General features: G+C 37.6%; 1 protein-coding gene across 13 annotated transcripts in view; it reads left to right on the top strand.

Annotated features, from left to right (window-relative positions):
• Positions 1–22,907, top strand: part of SRRM1 (serine and arginine repetitive matrix 1) — a 29,248-nt gene extending 6,341 nt beyond the window's left edge. For 2 of the 13 annotated variants that reach the window (XM_081217838.1, XM_081217833.1), the window contains 14 exons: positions 225–340; positions 1,639–1,842; positions 2,310–2,504; positions 2,794–2,913; positions 4,894–5,168; positions 10,472–10,552; positions 11,066–11,152; positions 12,455–12,599; positions 12,968–13,009; positions 16,226–16,336; positions 18,368–18,832; positions 19,390–19,585; positions 21,196–21,405; positions 21,847–22,907. In XM_081217838.1, coding sequence (XP_081073964.1) covers positions 225–340; positions 1,639–1,842; positions 2,310–2,504; positions 2,794–2,913; positions 4,894–5,168; positions 10,472–10,552; positions 11,066–11,152; positions 12,455–12,599; positions 12,968–13,009; positions 16,226–16,336; positions 18,368–18,832; positions 19,390–19,585; positions 21,196–21,405; positions 21,847–21,951 — 2,352 coding nt within the window. In that variant the 3' untranslated portion in view covers positions 21,952–22,907. The remainder of the gene's footprint in view (positions 1–224; positions 341–1,638; positions 1,843–2,309; positions 2,505–2,793; positions 2,914–4,893; positions 5,169–10,471; positions 10,553–11,065; positions 11,153–12,454; positions 12,600–12,967; positions 13,010–16,225; positions 16,337–18,367; positions 18,833–19,389; positions 19,586–21,195; positions 21,406–21,846) is intronic. The other 11 variants (XM_081217836.1, XM_081217835.1, XM_081217834.1 and 8 more) reach the window with 11 other exon arrangements.
• The last annotated feature ends 1,003 nt before the right edge of the window (positions 22,908–23,910 follow it).

Below are 23,910 nucleotides of genomic sequence, written 5' to 3'. Positions count from 1 at the left end.
CCCTGCATTAGCAGGCAGATTCTCAACCACTGTGCCACCAGGGAAGCCCTTCAGTACCAATCTTAAAGTGTGTAGTATGGATGAAGAAAGAACAGTCTTGCTGAAAACCAGGGGCTGATGAAATGACAGTTATATTTAACATTGGTGTTTATCAGGTGTAGTCTTCAATTTGCTCGTTGATCTCAAATGTTCAACTGTTTACTTTGAAAACCTTATCTTTACAGATTGAACAAGAAAAGTTGGCATCTATGAAAAAGCAAGATGAAGACAAGGATAAGAGGGATAAGGAAGAAAAAGAAAGCAGCAGAGAAAAAAGGGAGCGGTCTCGAAGCCCAAGAAGGTACAGTACAGTCTGCATACCTAATGTTTTATGAGTGTGTTAGGTATTAAAGTATTTTGTGTCCAGAAAGTTACACAGTTAAAAAGGAAGCTAACAGCACTATTCAGAGAATTTCTTCCATCATACAGTTTTCATGTTGAGCTATGGCTTGCCTCTGGACTAAAATATTTCATTTTTTTTTTTGAGAGAGATCATCTTTTGACTATAATAATTATATCTAAAATCTTGGTGAATTAGTCAACCCCCTAATTCCTAAATCAAAATCTAGACTTATCTTTCATATTGCTTTAGTTTAAATTATTTTAAGTTATTATTTTAATTTACTCCGGTTTTTTTCTTTAGTTTTTTAATTAGAAATCTGTACCCACTAGCCCTTGTTATTGTACTTACCTAATTCCCTGTTCTGCGTTTCTTAGATGGTTGTGCTGAACCCAAAACAGATATTTGCTTGCTTCTTCCTTCCATTGAGACTATGGTTAGGTTCCCATTTTCAACTCCACAGTTCAGCTTTATATTTGTGGTGAGTGGTGAGAATTCCATTAGGCTTTTCATTTTTAGGGTTCTGCTAATTTCTTCATAAATGTGCTGGAATTAGTAAAGAGAGGAGGTAATATCTTTGTCCCCTTTATTTATATACTTGATGTTAAAAGCTGCTTATCAGGGAAGCAGTATTTCTAGAGTTATGCACAAATCATAATGATAACTGTTTGTTGATGAACCAGGTCTACTGTTTTACTTCAAGTTAGGGAAACTATTATTGAAATGGAAAGGGAGCTTCTTCTCTTCCAAAAAAGCTATCTTACGCAAGTTTGATATATTTGTCCTCTTCTGAAGAACATTTTGCTTTAATTGCACTAGTCATTTTTTCTGGAATACCTAGACTCTACCTGATGAACTCTGGTGGGATCTGTCTGCACCTAAACTCTGTTTTTTTAAGGTTTGACTTATTGTTATATATTTCCTTCCTTTTATGCATCTGCTTCCCCTGAAAAGTTGTTCTTTGGTCTTCTCATCTCTGGGAATGATTGAGAACCTAAATCTAGAGTCCTACGTCAGTGTGTTCCTCTGTTATACCTGGTATACTGGAGAATGTTATCCTTCATTTGCTTGTTTTCCTGGTTTTCTGTTGGCCCTTTTCCTATTAAGTAAGTGTGATAGGATATCTTATTTCCATAAGGAACTTCTCAGATATAAACAGTAATGGTGTAATTAAAAAGATTTATCTCACTTCTCCTTTAGACCCTCTTCCCCAGTCCACGTTATTCAAAAAACCTGAAAAAAAATTGCTTTCATCCTAGACGCAAATCCAGATCTCCTTCCCCTAGAAGACGATCTTCCCCTGTCAGGAGAGAGAGAAAGCGCAGTCATTCTCGATCTCCCCGTCACAGAACCAAGAGCCGGAGTCCTTCCCCTGCTCCAGAGAAGAAGGAAAAAACTCCAGAGCTCCCAGAGCCATCAGTGAAAGTAAAAGAACCTTCAGTACAAGAGGCCACTTCTACTAGGCAAGTACATAAAAATTCATTAGTAAATATCACAATTTTAGGCTGTTATTAAGTGACCGTAAATACGATACCTGTGAGTTACAAACATAAACTTACTTGTTTTACTTGTAGATTTTTTAAACTACAAAGTTAGCTTGTTGAAAAGAAATTCAAATTGTATAGGGGAGTATAAGTAAGATGACCCAAAGGTGACCACTGTTATCTGTTGGTTGTGTTGCTTCAGATATTTTATATACTATAACTTGCCTTTTTTTCCCCCACTATTATGGACAACTTTGCACTTTAAAAAAAAATGTATGTGATTAGAATTGTTAGTTCACTGGATTTTACTGATGTGTATATATCTTTCTAGATGTCTTCATGGATTTTGAAAACTTTTTAAAGAAACAGCTTGTTTATATTACTGTATTAAGACTTAGGAGTCTGAGTAGAAAAGGCACAAAATAAGCTTTTTTCCCCCCACACAGTGACATCCTGAAAGTTCCCAAGCCTGAACCAGTACCAGAGCCTAAAGAACCTTCTCCAGAGAAAAACTCCAAAAAGGAAAAGGAAAAGGAGAAGACCCGACCAAGATCTCGGTCACGTTCCAAGTCAAGATCCCGGACACGTTCTCGCTCTCCTTCTCATACTCGACCGAGAAGGCGCCATAGATCCCGATCAAGGTGAGTAGTGTCTTTAAGATCTGCATAGATCTTAGATTTTATGTGCTACTCTCCTAGGTAGAATTGGGTAAATTATATCAAAGCTGTGGAAAACATTTAGCACAAATGTTACGCTTTGGATTTCCAGCAACAATTTCGGGACGCTTTCTGGGTTCCATTAAAAATCTCTACACAAATAGAAAATTGTGTCCCTTGAAATCCATTTTTTAAATGTAGCTGTTGAGAAAACTATGTTAAGGAATTCATTCCTTGCTCATGATTTACTCAGATTCTAATTCTGTTATGGCAGATCATACTCACCTAGGAGGCGGCCAAGCCCAAGAAGACGGCCATCTCCTCGAAGAAGAACTCCACCGAGACGAATGCCTCCTCCACCAAGGCATAGAAGGAGTAGATCTCCAGTGAGACGGTGAGAGTTTTGGGGTTTTTTGTTTTTTTGGTTTCTTTCAGTTTGAAATTGTCAGATGTACAAAAGTACACCATGTTTGTTTTAGGCTAATCTTTGAATTAGTGCTCCCCTGGAAGAAAAGAACTCATGAGTAATAATAGGTAGTGTCTTAATAAAGAGATACCTCATTTGAGATGTAATGCTGTTATTTGTGCAGTGATAACACTAGTCTAGTGTTGGAAAATAAAAAACAAATTATTGGTGAATTTGTGTTAGTCTTACCAGTTATTTGTGTTAATAATCTTTACCACTTCAGACCCTACCAAGAAATCCTATCAAGGGAATTAGCCACCTTCTTTGTCTGTTAATTACCACTAGTTTCTGAATATAGATGACTACAGAGCCAATAAACTGCTTTACCAGTATTGAAATAACCCATTTGCGTTATACCTTTCTTAATGTGTCTTTTTCACATTAAAGAAGAGTACTTATTGGAAACAATTCAAACAGAAATAAGATGAATTGAAAATCACCCACAATCCCATTCCATAGATTTAACCATTATTAGCAGTTTGGTATCTTTGAAGAAACTGGGCATAAAAGTCACTCTGTCAATACCAGTGTTCTTTTTAAAAAATCATTTTTAAATTAGCATAAGGTAAAATGTTAGGATCTATAACTTCTAACAAAAAGACTGTTGCTACACCTGCCCAAAGTGGAGGCATGGTGCACTGGTAGCAGAGTTTTGTGTGTTCTTTATGATACATTTCACCTGTTTTTGGAAGGAACGGATGATTGTGCTTCAGATTATACTTAGGACAGAATTTTTTGTGTTTTGAGTCTATAAGGTTTTTTCAAGGAACCAAATCAACTTGGAAATAAAAGAGGGGAAGCAGTAAGGTCCGTAATTTTGTTTCTGCAGTCTGAGGTTTTTCAGAGTCCCATATTTTTAAAAAAGGTACTTTTCGGGAATTCCCTGGTGGTCTAGTGGTTAGGATTTGGTGCTTTCACTGCTGTGGCCCGGGTTCTGTCCCTGGTCGGGGAACTGAGATCCCACAAGCCACGTGGTGTGGCCAAAATAAAGCAAAAACAAACAAGATATTTTTCTTTGGAGAGGGCTTGTCAAGGTATATTGAACCATTTTTTATAACTACTACTAAAAATTACAGAATTGATGTTACTACCAATAAATGAGACTGAAGATGTAAATGGTCAGTCAATTTAGGCATCACACTTTTCTAAAATTGTTTCTCCTTTGGAGAAAAAGTAATACTGGTGCTTTCTAGCATAAGATCAGTGGAAACAGCTACTTCTTTGGAGTTTTGCAAGCAGCCTGTTTTAATTGCTTACTGAGCCATTTAACAGTGAAGATAATTTGCAGATTGTGTAAGATTCCCTTTCAGCCAGTTTTTATCTCACACTTAAGGTAGGGTTTCTTTTTTTCAGGTTCTCAGGAATTCTTCCGCCAAAGGTGAATTCTGCAGGTACACATAATTGCAACAGAACTTACCACAAATTTTGCCGCAGAATTCGAGAGTCCCCTGCTTCTAAGTTTATGTAGCTAAATGAATTCCTAATCTTGCACGTTTTTTTAAAAAAATGCAACATAAAGGTTGCATGACATTGTGTTATTAAATGAAAAAAATACTTTGCCACCCAAATTTTGTATGCAAACTCCAAAACACTCATGTTATTATTCCTAAGGAGGGAAGAGACTGGTTAGTTATTCTCTTATAGCACTTGACATATTTTATAACTACTGGAAAGACAACTCAGAAGCATTTATCAGAATAAGTTATTTAGTTAGTCTCAGAACTAGCTGTTTCCTGTCCTAGGTTATGGTTTTGTTTCACATTAAAAAAAAAAACCTCATTTATGTGCTTAGCTACATAAACTCAAAAGTTGGATAAAAATAGCTGTATTGTTGTGTAAACTGTACATGCCTGTAAGGTCATTTTCTGTAAGTATGTAGTTAATGAACATGAGTACTTTATTCCACAGAAGAAGGCGTTCATCGGCATCCTTGTCCGGGAGTAGCTCGTCCTCTTCTTCATCTCGTTCCCGGTCACCGCCAAAGAAGCCTCCAAAGAGGACATCCAGCCCCCCTCGGAAAACTCGTAGGTTATCTCCTTCAGCAAGCCCTCCGAGGCGAAGGCACAGGCCATCACCTCCAGCAACTCCACCACCAAAAACTCGTCATTCCCCGACACCCCAGCAGTCAAACCGTACGAGGAAAAGTCGTGTTTCTGTCTCTCCAGGGAGAACTTCAGGTAAAGGTAAAAATCAAGCACATAAAAACAATATGTTCTTTCTTCATTTGGCCTCAAAATACCTAGTCAGTTGTTGCTATCCCCTACTCCCTTCAAAGTATGAAGTTGCTGGGTAATATTTGTATGTCATGTTTTTTGTAAATTTGCTTAGAAGCTCACCTTTTCTTTCCTGCTTTAAGTTCTTGTTGTTTGTTGAAATGGAGTTTACATGTAAAAGTGTTTTGTTTTTAGCAGTACCCTCTGGAATTGAGTAGGTGAAGTGTACTGTTACCAGCTGTGGGCTGTTTGAGTTCGGGTAGCTTACTGAAGTTTGTGTTGTCATGGTAAGGGATCTTTTTATTACTATGAGACCAGTTAACTTTTTTTTTTTACCCTGCAGATTCTTTGTTTGATATCTTATTTGAGGACTTCATATTCTGTTTTATTTCTTTCTTGGCCACATTGTACTTCCTAGGGAGGGACATGGTGTCCTCCTAAAAGCTGATTTGTTTTTTTAATTTAGGCCCTAGGCAGGGTTCTTCTGAGTATTGTCCTTGCTTTATTCTGCAGATTGATTTCTGAGGAATTTATGATCTGTGATCCTGCCAGGCAAGTAGAATGCCATGTTAGTCTGAGTGAAGGTTGTGGTCAGTTGGGGTTTGTTTCTTTAGCATTAAATATACACGGAGAAAAACTATGGTATCCATTTGAATTGGGCCTTTGGTGCTTAGGACTGGAATGATATACACAGCGTGATAGGTGAGTAGTGGGGGAGGGGGAGATCTTAGAAGAACTGTTATAGTAATTGGATGTTAAGGAGCATTCTGTAGATTAATATGTACTGGGGTTGCTCTGATCCCATTTAAATTTTCAGGTTATAAATGAAGAAATTAGGGATACCTTAGGCAAAATCTTGACTGTATGTTTTTATGAAGTTGGTGAGAGCAGGATTTCTAATCAGCACCCTGCTGCTTCATTTGTGTCCACCCACCACCACCCACTGGCCCCACAGCCTTGCAGTGTGGCAGTTCTAGAAAGGCAAATTTTGCTTTTTTGATATCTGTTACTGTGAAGTATAGACAAGCTATCAGAGTGAGGGGGGAACTGACAGATGATGGTAATTTGTAAAGAGTAATGTACAAATTATTTTCTGAACCATAGGTTAATTTGCTGATAACATAAATATTATGTGGTCATTTTTGTTGAATTGGCCCTTTAGACTTAGGCAACTGGATAAATTGGATAGGCAACTGGATAGATGTTCATAATATCATGTCCCATATTACTCTTTGTTCAAAATAGTTTCCATTCACCGTGTCCAAATCTGATGCCTGTTGTCCTGACCTATTTTTTCTTTTCCTGTGAAGTTTTTTGCACTTCTGAATACTTCTTTCCTTTGTCTGGAGCCAGAAAGTTCTCTAGTAAAATAATAGTTTGAATGTTCCCACCTGTTACTTTGCAAAAACACATCAGATTATGATTTTTCTGTTTACATCGTATAGCCAAAGGGTAATAAAAGTACCTGAGCAGAAGGACTGAATCCTTGTTAAATCGGTTGATTGTTAAGAATTACTTGTTAACCTTTGTTAGGGTCTGCACAGATAACCAACCTCTTGTGTCTTGATACGTTGTCGGGAAGAGTGGGCTGCTGCTTTTCTGGAAACAAGTCACAGTGGATATGTACATAGGAGAGAAGTCAAGGTGGAAGACAAAGGACCAGTTACGTTCCTGTGACTTATGGGGCAGGTCTTCCATGTCCAAACAAAACCCAACCAAAGAGATTGACTGTGGGTAGTGTAGTGAGAGGCTGCCTTTTGTCCACTGAGGCTGAATATTGGTTGTAACTACTTGGAGATAAATAGCTTTTTATAGTAAAACGATCCCAACCCTCTGTGATGAAATTTCAGAGCTAGGAAAGACTTCAGAAGTTGTCATAGGTTCTCAGGTTAAGTGAATTGGTCAAGGTCAGCCATCCAGGACTAGAATTTGGGTTCTCATTCCCAGTTCAGAAGTGTACACTTTCCGAACTTTCCTACCCCCACATGCCTGTTTTGATTGCTAAAGGAGGGAAATAGAAGGCAGGGTAAAGTTTTTCAGCGTCTGTACCGGGTAGTATGATTTCAGAAATTCCTTTCTTGCAGTCTCCGTTGCTAATAAGAGCACTGATACCATTGAAATGTGATAGATTTTACTTTTGTATTTCGTGGGGTAGTCATCAATCAGGGCTTTAAGGTTCTGCTGTTAATAGTGGGTGAACGGAGTGGGAGGCAGGAAAACTATTTTGGAGAATTAGAGGTAAATTATTTGGAGTATAATATACATTCTCATCTGAAAGGGTCCTCAGGAAGCATTTTGTAATCAATGGCATGTCATAGTTAAATTGGCATTATCTTAGTACATAAAACAGTGCTTTGAAATCAGTGGAATATTTAATGAAGTATGTTTACAGGGGCTCTATACCTGTGGTGGTGGTGATAATTTTGAGTTAGATCAACATAACCATATGAATGTGCTCTGTAGATACTTACAGATTATTTTACTAATTCTGGTCACAGAGTGACTTATCTTTACAAGTGATCTTTTGAGCAAGTCTGCAAGGTTAATGATTAATAGGACTATTGAAGTAAATTTTTTTTTTTTTTTTTTTTTGCTGTATGCGGGCCTCTCACTGCTGTGGCCTCTCCCGCCGCGGAGCACAGGCTCCAGACGCGCAGGCCCAGCGGCCATGGCTCACGGGCCCAGCCGCTCCGCGGCATATGGGATCCTCCCAGACCGGGGCACGAACCTGCGTCCCCTGCATCGGCAGGCGGACCCCCAAACACTGCGCCACCAGGGAAGCCCTATTGAAGTAAATTTTAAATTCTGGTTTTTCAGTTGACTTGGGAGATTTCAGACATCATGCTAGAATGATTTTCCCCTTAAATACTAAAAATGAAACAACATTAACATAAAAATAAACTTTTTAATAAAAATAAGCTGTTGAAAATCTTATCTAGACAAGCAAACATTGATGAAACATTTATGATATTAATAATGCTATGATTCAGTCTTATTAAACCAGAGTAGATACTTGTCTAATGCTGATTATATCAACAATGACTTAAGACTTGTAGCCAAACCATTATTGAGAGATTAGATCAGGATAAAACTCCAAATACAAGTTTCTGTGGGGAAAAAATGTAATGTTGTAGTTCAATTGTATTATTTACTAAATAGGTATTTGCCAACTACATAGCAAACAACCACATTTGTAATGTTTCTCAGGGGAAAATGCATTCTGGCATCCAAACAACCAGCTCCCAAACACATTTTGGAACCCAGTTCTGTAAGGTGGTACTTTGACGTTTGGGTTTATGACTAGATGCCTATAATATTTTTTCAAGAATTGAAGATTAACTGACACTTAAAAATGAAGAGTACTGACCCAAAAAATACTTTGAATCCTTTAAAATTTAAAGGCATTTCTATTTCATGTCTTTGAATTTCTTAAAATACACGTTTTTTTTTGTTTGTTTGGTTGGATTTTTTTGGCTGCATTGGGTCTTTGTTGCTGCGCGCGGGCTTTTCTCTAGTTGTGGCGAGTGGGGGCTACTCTTCATTGCGGTGGTTTCTCGTTGCAGACCGTGGGCTCTAGGCGTGCGGGCTTCAGTAGTTGTGGCTCACAGGCTCTAGAGCACAGGCTCAGTAGTTGTGGCGTGCAGGCTCAGTAGTTGTGGCGCACGGGCTTAGTTGCTCTGTGGCATGTGGGATCTTCCTGGACCAGGGCTCGAACCCGTGTCCCCTGCATTGGCAGGTGGATTCTTAAGCACTGCACCACCAGGGAAGCCCTAAAATACAAGGTTTTTTTTGTTGTTTGTTTGTTTGTTTTTTTGCGGTACGCGGGCCTCTCACTGTTGTGGCCTCTCCCGTTGCGGAGCACAGGCTCCGGACACGCAGGCTCAGCGGCCATGGCTCACGGGCCCAGCCGCTCCGTGGCATGTGGGATCTCCCCGGACCGGGGCACGAACCCGTGTCCCCTGCATGGGCAGGCGGACTCTCAACCACTGCGCCACCAGGGAAGTCCTAAAATACAAGTTTTAAATGCAGTCTTGCTACTATATTTCATGATAATTAGATAATCACTAGATTATCTAGTCACTGGATTCTTTACCCAATCCAGTGATTTGTCCAAAAGGCTTATTAGGTAGAATTATAAAATGCTGGTATTTTAAAAGTATAGTGGTAAATTCTTCAGTTGGATTACTTCAGCAAAGATGATTAGATTGCTAAATTACTGCCCCTTAGAATAAGCCTTTACAGTATTCTGAATGAGCGTCTGGTAAATGAAATGTATCTAAATTCTAGGTTAAACATTCCATGTTAATTGCTTTAATTAAACAGAAACGGGTGTAAGCGTACTGAGGGGATCATATTGTTTTCAAGTCTAGTTCTTAGAGGAATGGTCTCAAATGATGTTTCAGGTTAATCTAGGGTAAGATTAATGATTATCTGTGTATATACTTTTGACATTAGTTGAAGCAATGGGATGGATAATGTAGACAGAGATAGTAATTGTTAGAAATTAAAGCCTATGCCATAGATATAGAAATAGTGTCTTGGGTTCAGATCCTAGTCCATTTCAATTACCCGCATGACTTCGGTTGAGGTTACTTTTTTTTTTTTTTATATCTTTGGAAAGGATCCTCTAGCCTTAGCATTTAATATTTTTACCGTTGTGAAGGTCTACTTTTTTACAGGTAGTTTAAGTCCCTCATGCTATTGTGAAGGTTATACTCTACATCAAAAGCCTTCAGCCTCTTAGGTGACTAATTTGTACCTCTTCTCCAGAACAGATGTTTTTCTCTGTGAAAATTTCATCAGATCTTATGTCATTTATCATTTATCATCTTCATTACTTTTCTGGACCAACCTGTAGTGGGTGCTTAAAAGCTCTTATGTTGATGAGGCCTTTGTAGTTAAGAGTGTGTGTTTTAGGTTGTAGGGTAGCTCACAGAGGTTTACTTTACTGAGCTGAATGTTATGCATAGTATAGAGCTTGTTCTACTCAGAAACAGCAGCTCCCAATTTCTCTTAAAGTTTCTCTTGGGAGAATCTGAAAATTTGAAAATTGGGAAATCATTGTAGAACTTCCTGAGGCTTTTCACCAAACATTTACAAATTCTTGCTTCTACTTCAGGTAATGATAACAGGGGCTTATAGGAACTTTTTAATTGTCAGTAAATTATTTATGAGAATAGTCACACTTCTTTTTGTACTATTAAGAAGATGTGTTGCTTTTTGTTTCGTTTTTGTATGTATGTAAGTGGGGGTTTTCTTCCCCTTATTTTTAGTGACAAAACATAAAGGTACTGAGAAAAGAGAGTCCCCTTCACCAGCACCCAAGCCTAGAAAAGTGGAGTTATCTGAATCAGGTAAGTGTTTTCTGTGTTTTTTGTTTGTTTTGGTTTTTTTAAGCTGAATTAGATTCTGGTTAAAGATTAATTATACGATATGGCTTAATGGTTAAGAGCTAGGACTTTGAAGTCAGACCAGCCTGTTTGAATCCCCAGCTCCACTAACTACTTTTTGTTTTGTTTTAATAATTTATCTGAGCCTCTACTTTTTTTTTTCCATCTCTGAAATGCAGATAACAGTACCATCCTTTTGGTCTTTGGTTGTTAACTGAAATAATGTTTATAAAGTGCTTGGCATGCAGACCGAACTGTCACAAATGCCTAAATAAGTTTATTTTTATTATATTTAGTGAAGATAGTCTAAATTAGCATTTAAATTGGCATTTTAAGCTCCTCCTTTATTAAAAAAGAGTAACTGTATTGCTTGACCCAACCAGATAAAGGTTTAGGAGACCATTTGCCAATTCAAATATGTTACATTTTCTGTATGCATGACTAAAGAAACACTTTCTAAATGCATCCATCTTTCAGAAGAAGATAAAGGTGGCAAAATGGCTGCAGCAGATTCTGTGCAGCAGAGACGCCAGTACAGACGACAGAACCAGCAGTCTTCCTCTGGTATGGACACTGGTTACGTTTTTTTCTTTCTACATATCCTAATAAAAATACTTAAGATAAAAATATCCGGAAGTGTAGTGAATGTATCCATACTTAGGAGAAATATTTTTGTGCCTTTGTATAAATATGTTAGGAGGAGGTGTTAGTACAATAGTTAAAACAGGAATAGAAATTGGAAAAGTATATTTCTTTCCTCAACCCTGTCTTACTCCCCAAAGCTTTTATTCAGAAATTTTCTGTGCATGTATAAGTATCTGTGGTTTAAAAAAAAAAAAACCCACAGGCTCAAACTGTAGATTATATTGCCTGCCTTTTTAACCTACTATAGCTAGACATCTTTCCTTGTTAATTCTTAAGGATCTACCTCATTTATTTACCAGCTGCAGCATTTTTTAAATTTTGATAATATGCTGTCATCTATTGAGCCACTCGCCTATTTGGACATTTAGGTTATTTCTAGTTTTTTATGTGTGTTTGTGCTTATGTGAGTATATCTGTAAAATAGTAATTAGAAGTGGAACTTCTGAATTAAAAAGTATGTACGCAGAAACCTGATTTTTAAACCAGATATCCTGGTTTTATTCGCTTAGTTGGTATTTGTGACTGAGTCTAGGCACTACCTTTGCTTTTCATTTATAAAATGGAAACCAAAGCATCCCACAGTGGCATTAAGTCAGTTAAAAGCCATACAGCTTTTGCAACTCTTTAAGATGAGGTTAATCATGGAAATGTTTGAAAATGCATGTAAGTTTTGGATATTTTTTGGTATTTGGGACTTGTTAGTTATTTTAAGTTAAGGAAACCATGTACAAATGAAGTGTTTCTCTTTGCAGTCCTTGACTGTTACCAGGCCTGTAGGAAATGTCACATACATTTTGTTTGTTTGATAAATAATAGGGGTATGAAGTAAATTATTCAAATGCTACTAGTAAGACTTTCAGTAGCCTTAAAAGTACATAGAGTAACAAGAATTAAATAATGCTTGAGATGCTTTTTAAGCTTTACTTAGTTATCTGGAAGATCACTAGATTTATAAGGGACCCTGTCTTGTTGGGTTGTTCTGTGGAAATGATTTGTATAACGTAATTATATAATAACGTATATTTATGTATGCTTGACTTTCAAGTCATTAAGCACATATCGATATTACCTTTTTTCAGAACTGATGGCTGTATATGTGCTTGCTTATGTTAGTGGACTTGATTTGCTAATTTGGACACTCCATCTGCTTAGATTCCAAAAACATAGACAGACTCTTAAGCATAGACCTGATGTAAATTTTTGTTTATTGTGTAATTATAGATTCTGGCTCCTCCTCTTCCTCAGAAGATGAGCGACCCAAAAGGTCCCACGTGAAGAATGGTGAGGTAGGCAGGCGGCGGAGACATTCCCCTTCCCGGAGTGCCTCTCCATCACCTCGAAAGCGCCAGAAAGAGACTTCCCCTCGGTAATGTCTTCACTGGTGTTCTGTAGTTGTGATGAAACTTCATAACTTAAGGGATGGGCTGTGGGCTTATTTAGAATTTGCTTAACTCCTTCCTTTAAAGAACTCACAGTAGGAGATGGTCAGATTTGGGAGGTATTTGGGTTTTCTTTGTTCCGTGGTCATTACTATTTAATGAGAACTTAGTAAGTTTTGTACCAGCATGTCGAATGTGTGCGTGACTAGAATAGAACAGTTAAATCATAGCATTAACTCCCGACCATGTTTGAATATCTAAAAAAATGTATCTCCATTAGTGATACTTAACTCCATTGAAGTAATTAATTTGGTGAATGGAATTCTTGACATTTGTTTTTTTCCACTGCTCTCAGGATGCAGATGGGAAAGCGATGGCAATCGCCAGTGACTAAAAGGTTGGTTAGATGCTATTTTGTAAATTAGGATTACATGTCAAAGTTTTAGTGACTTAATTTACTGTTTAGGTAACATGCCATTCTGACGTTTACAGGGTATGACTGGAGAAGTTCCTCAATTGTTTTGCTTTGATTATATTTTCTTACACATCAAAATAATGATAAAAGCATACACAGTGTTCATTTTAGAGCATCATTTGAATTTAGAGTTTTGTGCAGTTACAGTGTATTTGCTAGTCTTCTGCTTTCTGAGGTCTTAGCTGTCACTAAATTTCTAAGTATCCTTCCTGAAATGTTCACATTGTTCTCTTTATAGCTCAGTTTTTGAAGCTGTGTTGTTTTAAGTAGTCTCACTAATTAATAAGAGGGTTTTCTTGGAAAGGTTCTTTGGAACCAGTTGGCAGTGTAGATGATGGAGCAAAACGGTGTGTTTGTGCTGTGGAAGTAACTTACTTGACAAGAAAAAATAGAAACCTTAAAAAAAATTTAGATACAGAAGCATTCTGTTCCCAACTGTGATTATTCCAGGTTTCTGTAAAATTGCTAGTACAGCAGCTAAAAAATTGCTTTACAAAATCAGGTTAGTGGTAAGATTTCTCCCCCCCACCCCCATTATGGTTAATGATGTTAGAGATTGCCATCAAGTCTCTAGGATTTGGAGATGGAGAAAGAATTTTTTGGGATCACACCTCAGTATTTATTTTTAAGAAGGGAAATACAGCCTGGCTTTGAATATTTCATATATAAAGTTTAAAGGTTGAAAAATGCAGCATTTTTCATGCTTCTAAACATTTGTCTGAGTATTGAACACTCTTTCCTTAACAGTGAATGGTGTATTGATCATACTTAGTATAAAAAGATAGTTGTTGCATCTATAACTTCTTGTCTTCATTACCAGCCTGACTAGTGAAGAAGTGAGGTGATTCTGAAGAGGTCACTGCAGAGATCGCAGGCTGTCTTTGTTCTTATAAGACTTTTGTATTCCTACATACTCGAGGGCTGAGGGCTACTTCATGTTTTGAGACTTATTGAAACTGGTTCTCGTGCAGTTTGGGTGTGGGGAGACCTCTCTACTCAACAATTTCTACACACAGTTGAAGGCTTGAGTTGGCACTAGTATTCAGAGTAACTAGAAAATGTTTAGCCTTCTTCTACTACTTCTTCCTCTTCTTTTAAACCCCTGATATGTGTGCCATATCAGCTCAGGTAAGAAACTGTAGCCTTTAGGTCATAGAGCCATCGGGTGTCAAGATTCCAGTTATAAGTGATTATCAAATTTTTCTTGTAGTTCCTCTAAGTATGCTAGTTTGGTTATGGTTTTGTCTTTTTTTTTTTTTTTTTTTTTTAGGTTTTGGTTTTATTCTTATTCTCTTTTTGGTTATTTTCTTACATGGAAACATAGGACATTGAAGGTCATCACTGAAAGGGACCTTTTAGTTACTCCAAGCGTTTCATTTTACAAATGAAACTGAGGCACAATAAATATCTCAGGTCATTAGTGTATTATAATAGATTCTAATCGGAGTTAAATTTTTTATGAGAATATTTTAAAAGAGAAGTCACATAATCAACAGTAGTAGCCTCTTTTGCTATTACACCTACTGATAACACATTGGGAGTTCTGCTTTGTATCATCTCACCCTCAAAGTTTGCGAGTGTAAACCTTTGTTCTTCTTTTTTGAGTCAAAACCCAAATGTCTTTTCCCATTTGAAATCTTCATTACCTGTTGAAACAGTACTGTAGTCCACCCTGTTTCTCTAGGTCCCGTAATTCTCAGATTAGCCTTGCTGGTAAAGTGGCTTCTTCCTTTACTTCTCCTTCTCCTTTACTGTTCTTTCTTGTAATTAACAATTTTGTGTACGTTTCACCTGAAGCTTATCTGTCTTGTAGTTTATATTTTAAATCTGTTCAGAGTGAATTTTTAAATTAATTTTTATTTAAATTTTAAAATCTGTTCAGAGTGAATTTTTAAATTAAAAATTAAATTTACTAATGAATGTCAGAATTTTCATGGTTCTGTTAATGAACTCTCCTTAGTTTTAATGGGGAATCAAGACTAGTAAACTTTAGAAAATACTTCCAGATTCACAGGAAGCATCAATCCTGTACTGGGCAAGAAATTAAGAACTAATTACAGTTGACCCTTGAACAACATGTGTTTGAATTGTGCGACTCCACTTATATGCACGTGGCTTTTTTTTTTCTCCAATAAATGCATATTATAGTACTACACGATCCTCGGTTGATTGAATCTGCCAGTGCAGAAGCCCGAGCCCCCCACATTGTTTAAGGGTTAATTGTATATTATTTGATTTCTTTGTATACACAAACTTAGCCAATAGATGTCAAACTGGCTTGGTATTTATTTTAGTATATCTGCTGGGACACTACTATGAGTTAGTCCAGTTGATTATAATTGTATTTTTCAGGTGTGCTTTTTGTGTTAATTGGTTAAGTGCCTAACAGCTCAGAATTAAGGTCTGTGATTCTTATCTATATTTTAACCATATTGCTCCCAACGGCTTTAGTGCTCAGACAGCTTTGGTCCTTTGTCTTTGGGGTAGTGTTTTTAGTTAATAGTTTGCAACTGTTGAACTGTGGGAACATTCTTTTTAAAAAATCAAGAACTTGGAGCAGTGACAGTGACACCCAGACTTTGGGCCTTAAATTTTAAATATCTGTATTAGAACATTGTATTTTTCTAGGCTTTAGAACAGTTGTTCCTAACAAGGAGTCAAAAATCACTTGAAGCACCTTTTTAAACATATACCGGCTAGACCTTAGCCCAAACCTGGTGAACACAAATTTCAGATAAGCTTCCAAGCTGCTTCTGATGTACATTCTAGTTAAAAAGCAATGCTCTAAGGCAGTGTTTTCAGACTTTTTTCACCCTGTGTCATGTTAAGAATGTTCTATGTCATGACTCAGATTGCATATTTATATACAGAAACAAAAATTTCACAATACAAAATTTACCCTTACCACAAGTTAAAGCACTTTGATTTTCTTTTTCTTTTCTTTCTTTCTTTTTTTTAAAATCTTGGTTCTTACCCAGGGTCTTGACTAACTACACTGTAGTTTGAAAAACACTGCTTTGAGGGATAGAGTGATAGCTGCCGCACTTTGGGTTGACAGTGATTGAAACTAAATCATCTTGATCACTTAGTTATAAATGTTACTGACTCTGAATCAACTATAATTCTTCTTTGGTTTAGTGGTAGACGGAGGAGAAGCCCCTCCCCACCGCCTGCCAGAAGGCGACGTTCTCCTTCTCCTGCCCCTCCGCCTCGTCGACGCAGGTCTCCCACACCACCACCACGACGAAGGTACTTTATCACATAGGCTAGTGGGAGCTAAAGGGAGCAACTTTGAATCTTTGTGATTGAAATATTTTATTCGAGTGGCATGCACAGCTGTTTACAAAATACCACATAGTATACAATTCCATTTACATGAAAAGTCCAGAATACACGAATCTGTAGAGATAGAGAGTTATTAGATAAGTGGTGCCTAGGGTGGGATGGGAATGGGGAGTCATGATGGTTGAACACTGTGAATATAGTTGACCCTTGAGCAAGGAGAGGAGTTAGGGGCACCGACCCTCCACACAGTTGAAAATCTGAGTATAACTTTACAGTTGGCCCTCCATATCTGCGGATTCAACCAACAGCAGATTGTGTAGTACTGCAATGCGTATTAAAAAAAAAATCCACATATAAATGGACCCACACAGTCCAAACCCATGTTCAGGGGTCAACTGTATACTAAAACAATTGAAATGTACACTTCAAATGGGTGAATTTTATGATTTGTGAACCACATATCAATAAAGATGTTAAAAGGCAGGATCACTAGTGATTACAAAGGGAAAAAATATTAACTTTATAGTGGGGAGTTAAATTTTGCTTTTTGGAACTTACTGAATTTTTTTCTCTTCAAATATTTTCGATCCATGGTTGGTTAAATTTGTGGATATTGGATCTTTGGACACAGAGCGCTGACCCTGTCAGACAAACCCAAATTGAAAGTCATTTTACAAAGTAACTGATGAGTACTCTTCAAAAAAATGTCAATCGTGAGAGGGAGAGAGACTGAGGAGCAGTTACAAATTGGCAGAAACTAAGGACACGTGACAACTAAACGCAATGTAGGATCCTGATTTTTGGAACCTTGAACAGAAAAAGGACATTAGTAGAAAAAACTGGGGTGACATTAGTATTTTAGTTAATACCAAGGTTAATTTCATAGTTCTGGTAATTTTTCTGTGGTTATATGGGATGTTAAGTGGAAAGTCTCCACTATTTTTGCAGCTCTTCTGTAAACCAAAAGTGATTTCAAAATAAAAGTTGGGGGAAAACATTTTTAAGAGCATTGCTCAAACACATTATCAAGCGGTATAGTTGCTACTACAACTCCTGAATGGCCATTATGTGGCAGGTAAAGTGGTAGATGTTTTATGTACTTCATGTCTCCTCAAAATGATCTTGCTTGGTAGGTGGTATTCCCATTTTTCAGGTGAGGAAATGGGGGTTCAGAGTTATTAAATAATATGGGCAAAATGGAAAACTCTACAGTGTTGCCCAGTGTATGGCCTATCCCAAAGCTGATTTTTAGGCAGGAAAGTATTTTGAGCTCAAGGTCTGAATGTTTCAGGAGAAAATCAGGCCATTGGAACTAAATGTTATATTGAGGTTTAATTCCTGAGAGGCAAATTAGGGTTATGTAGGGATTAAGCATTAAGAGGAAGGCCAAGTTGAGACTTTGACAGGGATGCGTTCTGCCTAGCAGTAGACTTCCATTGAATACTGCTCTTTGGACGCACAAAAAATGTAAGTCTGTCTTGGTGGGGGCAGGGTAGAGATACCTTTTAAAGCTGTGCAAGTGAACGCTAATTATTAATTCAGAGTCCAAACACCAGTTTAGAGAGGGTACCGCACACACAGGAGAGGTCTTTAAAGCACAGACTTCCTGAGTTCAAGTTGAACACAGTAGAGTCTTGCTTATGTAGTTATCTAGTTGCTACATAGTGATAACGGATCTTCCGTTTCCTTAGAGCAATGCAAAATTCTCTTCTCAAAAAATATTAAGTTGATTCTGTATGGATTGTGCTAAATGACTTTTGACAAATTTGAATTCAGTCTGAAAACTAAATTTCTCCATTAATCACAATGACCTATTTGTAGTCATCTAGGATAAATAGGAATTTACTAAGTGATTTTTTTGTTGTTGTTACTTTAATTGAGTTTAAATGCATGACATTTCCACTTAGAAATATTCTCTCTCTGTGTGGTGCTGTATAAGTACATAGTTTTCTTTGCATTCTGTTTGTACTCTGTTGGACCTTTTATTTTTCCTAGGACTCCTTCTCCTCCCCCACGTCGTCGCTCACCTTCCCCAAGAAGATACTCTCCTCCAATACAGAGGAGATATTCTCCTTCTCCACCTCCAAAGAGAAGAACGGCTTCACCCCCTCCCCCTCCTAAACGAAGGGCATCACCGTCTCCACCACCAAAGCGTCGGGTCTCCCATTCGCCACCTCCCAAACAAAGAAGCTCCCCAGTCACCAAGAGACGTTCGCCTTCATTGTCATCAAAGCATAGGAAAGGGTCTTCCCCGAGCCGATCTACCCGGGAGGCCCGGTCACCACAACCAAACAAACGGCATTCGCCCTCACCACGGCCTCGAGCTCCTCAGACCTCCTCAAGTCCTCCAGCTGTTCGAAGAGGAGCATCATCATCACCCCAAAGAAGGCAGTCCCCATCTCCAAGTTCTAGGCCCATTAGGAGAGTCTCCAGGACTCCGGAACCCAAAAAGATAAAAAAGTAAAAATATTCTATCCTTTTTGGTTAGGAACACTAACTTGCATAGCTCTTTATGTTTGGAAGCCCCCCGCCCCCCAGCTGAGAAATCACAGAAAAGAATAGCTGTGAATACAAACTTCAAGGCAAATTCTAGGTCCTATTCATAGATCCTTTCTGTTTTCAGGATAGTTCCTCATGGTATAAGCTAAATGCCATAGGCTTTTACTTGGTTCTTAGGGATATCAGGCTTACTGAGTCTGTTTCCAAACCTAGCTCTGAAGTGATGCATAGGATATTTCTTGCATGTCTATGTGACTGATAAAAACAGTCTTAAATATAGGAACTGGCATTACTAATTTCATACAGAAAGAATCATTAACAGAATGGATAGAGGATTGTGGGGCTTGAACTACTCTCCAGGAGACTTAGGTGATAAAAATTTGATAAGTGTTAGTATAATCAACTAATATTTAAAGTTCATGATCTGGTTTTATAATGGTAGTTGGTTGTTTTCTCTTAAGAAAGAAGGATCTCTGCTTTTGGATATTAAATGCTTTATTTTTTCCCTCTGTTTCTAGAGCTGCCTCACCAAGCCCTCAGTCGGTAAGGAGGGTCTCATCTTCCCGATCTGTCTCGGGATCTCCTGAGCCAGCAGCTAAAAAACCCCCAGCACCTCCATCCCCTGTCCAGTCTCAGTCACCCTCTACCAACTGGTCACCAGCGGTACCGGTTAAAAAGGCTAAAAGCCCAACACCAAGCCCATCACCGGCAAGGGTATGTCTGCCCTGTTTTGGACATCTTTTATAATTATACGTGGTCACTTGGAAGGAGAGAATTTTTTGTCTTTTGTAGTTCAGAGGAACATTATTTTCTACTGTTCAGATGGACTTCAAAAGGAGGCACAAATTAAGTGGTGGTGTTTGCATCACAGTCCATGCTTAGTACTCTAGACATCTACTAATTTGTGATATGTCTAATACTATTAAATTCTATAATCTTGGTGGTGAAGATTGGGTTATATAGACAATTTAGAAGAACAGAAAGAAAAAAATTACCCTTGATTCTGTTATCTAGGAGAAAAATAGCTTAGCGTTTCTGTTGTTTTCTGTAGTGTTTGACAGGTTTTGGGATAGTTATGGTCACAATAAAAGTTTCAATCTTAGATCATGTCTATTAGTCTGATTACATTTTTATAAAGAAAAAATACACTTTATCACAAGAAGATACCAAAATGTCGACGGTGGTTATGTGTTAGAAGGAGAATGATGAGTGATCTTAATTTTTCTTCTTTACATCTTAACGGTCTTATTTTTTCCTACAGTGTAAATACATTATTTCTATAATAAAAAATGAACCTCACAACTTGTGAAGTGTTAGATGGAGTGGAAAGTACTTTGTTGTCCCATAGAGCCTTATCTTTGGCAAGCTACATAGATAAGAATAACACTGTTGTTTTTATGTTGTCAAGCTTAAATATCATTGGGATATTAAAATATCAGAACTTAAACTGTTTTCTTTGTGATTCATTAATCATGGCAGGTTTCTGTATTGTATAAAATCAGTGGTGGATGTCCATCTTAATAGGATTGAATTATTGTCCAGACTGACTGAATGGATTGAGGAATTTTAAGTAATGCTTAGAAATGTGAGATTTAAAAATTATAGACTAGATGCAATTTTAGCAGAGCTTATCCTTTGCTTAAATTTGGAATATATGCGGTGGAGAACAATGTACCTGCATTCTAGAGATAGATCAGACAGTGATTAGACATGTGGCATTCATACATGCTTGTATTTAGGATAATAGCTATTTATTAAAAGGCTACATGTTAGGCTGGTATTGTGGGTGATTTACAGATATTCACATTTAATTTTTATAACAGCTTTTATAACAGCAAGGATTGTTATACCCATTTTGGGTTGACAAAAAGGCCTCAGAACACATCAGGCAATTTGAGGTCAACTAGTTTAATAGGTTCAGGAACCAGAATTCAACTCAGGTCTAGTTGAGTTCAGAGACCTTTCCTCCTGTTGCACATGGTGCTTTTCCTTACATCTGGTGGTAGACCCTGACTCAGGCCGGTCTTGGAGACCTGATTCATAGCTTGTGGTTGGGAGGCCTGGTTTAATGTGAAGTTAGTTGCGGAAATTTTTAAAAAAATCATTTATCTTCAAGGTCTATTTCAACTCTTGGAAGTCTTTGCTTTCAGTGGTGGTTCCCATCTTTTAGGAGTACTTTTCTTGGTGGTGATTGGCCCTGGGTTTTCTTTCCCCCTGTAGCCACATGAAATCCTGAGATTAGCCCAGTTGGTTATTCCCTTGAAGAAATAAAATGTTTAGTTGGACAGGTTGATTTTATTGCTTTTGGTTTTCTCGATTTCTAGAATTCAGACCCAGAAGGAGGTGGAAAGAAAAAGAAGAAAAAGAAGGACAAGAAACACAAAAAGGATAAGAAGCACAAGAAGCACAAAAAACACAAGAAGGAAAAGGCTGTAGCCGCAGCTGCTGCAGCTCCTGTGACCCCTGCAGCCATTGCTGCTCCCACAGCCGCGTCAGCACAGGAAGAACCAGAGGCAGAGCCAGAGCCTAAGAAGGTATTTACGAACACTGTCTTACAGTTTGTACAGATAGCTGAATCATTTGGTATTGAGAAGTAGCTAAGTAATTTTTTTCTAATAATTGGATGCTCAGCTGTTAACTCTCTTCTGATTGGTTTCTCTATTACCACCTACCAAGAGCAGGAATTTGCTAAGGCTAACGATAAGAATATGAATGGCATCCAAAAAGCTTAATGTATATTTTTTAAAAGAAATTCAATATAATTAAATATACCGTATACTTCACCCATTTAAAGTATAGTGATTTTATGGGGGTTTTGTGTATTCATAGAGTTGTGCACACATCACAAGAATTTTCTTTTTCTCTGTACTCAGCATCTCCCACCGGTGTCTCAAGATTTAATGATATGACCTTTTTGGGATTTTTGTTTTTGTTTTTGTTTTTGTTTTTTGTTTTTTGTTTTTTGTTTTTTTTAGGAGACTGAAAGTGAGGCTGAAGATAACCTTGATGACTTAGAAAAGCACCTGCGTGAAAAGGCCCTGAGATCAATGCGGAAGGCTCAAGTGTCCCCACAGTCCTAGGTGGAAATGTTTGTTATGATGTAAATTTTATTTGGTTTGTACGCAATTCAGTTTCAAAATTGCTAAAAATGTGTTTGAGCTTTAGACTATAACATTTGTTGTAATAATTGCTAGGTTGAAGTTCACCATGTAAAAAAAAAAAGGGCATGGATATACATTGCAAAAGGTGTCCACAGTGTATTAGTGACATTCTTTCATTGACAGCTGACATAAATTCATTTAGAGTGAAATATTTTAAGCCAAAAAAAAAAAATCCCCTTTTTAAAAAAGGGGGTTTAAATATTGTTGGCATTCTTATGGTTCCTTTAAATGCCCCTGTCTATTCCCAGAGGTTTTTCTTTCTACTTTTTCTTTCTTTTTTCCTTTTTCTCATTTGAGTCTTAGCACCCATTTAAGTTATGATGCTTCCAACCTTGTATGGTTTTTGCAAGCTTGCCCAGAAATAAGACCACTGTTGAACTACCACAAAAGTATAAATGAATATTTTAATGCCACAATCTTTCCTGTTGCCTGTGGAGTCTCTGCTGAAATGAATCAGGATTCGAGCTCTAGGATGAGACAGAAAATGAAAGCATGTTGTTTGCCAGGACACTGTGGGTTTATATTGATGTGTAACAAGTTGATTTGGAACACTGGAATTTCACTCTGTTCTGTTTATTTTTATTTTTATTTTTTTTGTAAAGGCAGTTAACTAGTCCCAGGAAGGATCCTTCAGTTACATAAAATTTTGTTTTATGAAATGTCATGGCTCCATTCATAATTTTGTCTTGTTCTTCCGATTGGTATATACAACTTTCAGAGCTCTTGTGTTTGGAAAGCTGGAAGGGCCCAGACTTTGAAATAGTGTCTTGTTTTCACTGTTTTTGTTTTGTTTTTGTTGTTTTTTTTTGTTTGTTTTTTTAAACTAAAGCTATATAAAGCTTGTGGATTAAACAATAAATTTCTAAATTTAAAAATGTTGGCCACTCACTTTTACTTACCCATCTCAATACTGCAGGAAACCTACCTTAGAAATCTTACAGTGCCTTTACCCCCTTGGCACCTTTGGCAGAGTGAGGATTAGACAAGGGAAATAGAAGGTGATGAAATTGTCTTACCATCTTTATTTTAGTAATTAATGTGATAAGTGCCATGAAGGGAAAGCACACAGTGAGACTGGAACATATATAATGGGCTAGGTAGCCACGCATAGGGGAAGAGTTTCAGGCAGAGCAAACAGTATCTGTACACCCCAAGACAGAAGAAGCCTGGCACATTCCAGGAAGCGAACGAAGGTTAAGAAATGACTGGAGCAACCTCCCTCTATTGGTGGGGGTGTGTGGTGTGAGCAATATAATTTGAGGAAACTTGGGAGTTGATAACATTGTATAAGGTAAAACAACAACATTCATATGAAAGAAGTAAAGGGGAATTTTGGGCAAGTGAACCTAAGCTTAGCAAGTTGTCACACAGGCAGTTAATTTGATTGTAGTTTCTGGCAGTTGAAGCAAAAAGAAGGAAAATGCCTACATGTCTTAATTTCAGGAAAACTTAGTGGGCAGTTGTTTATCTAAATGATGGACATAGAGGGGCTATTTTTACAGGTGGGTTTTTAGAGTGATTTGTAACAAGGCAAAAGCTTATTAATGAAGCTGCTTTTGTAGCGACTGAACTAAGGTATCTAGAGTGACTCTCCACCATTGATAAAACCTAACATGTGTCTGCGGCAACTTAGAGCTTTCAGGGATCTTCCACATGACTTCCTTTTGACTTTATAATTCTGTGATGTAGGAAATGCACAGAATATCCAGTTTGTGCTTGTTTTTTGTTTGTTTTTTGGCCACTGGGCATGTGGGTTCTTAGTTCCCCAACCAGGGATCGAACCTGTGCCCCCTGCATTGGAAACGTGGAGCCTTAACCACTGGACCGCCAGTGAAGTCCCCAGAATATCCGGTTTCTAGGATGGTTGCAGCTGATTTA

This window comes from Mesoplodon bidens (genome assembly GCF_964165515.1).
Source record: "Mesoplodon bidens genome assembly, chromosome: 2".
NCBI lineage: Eukaryota > Metazoa > Chordata > Mammalia > Artiodactyla > Ziphiidae > Mesoplodon > Mesoplodon bidens.
Note: the sequence above shows the minus strand (reverse complement) of the source record. Positions and strands in the feature narration are given on the sequence as shown.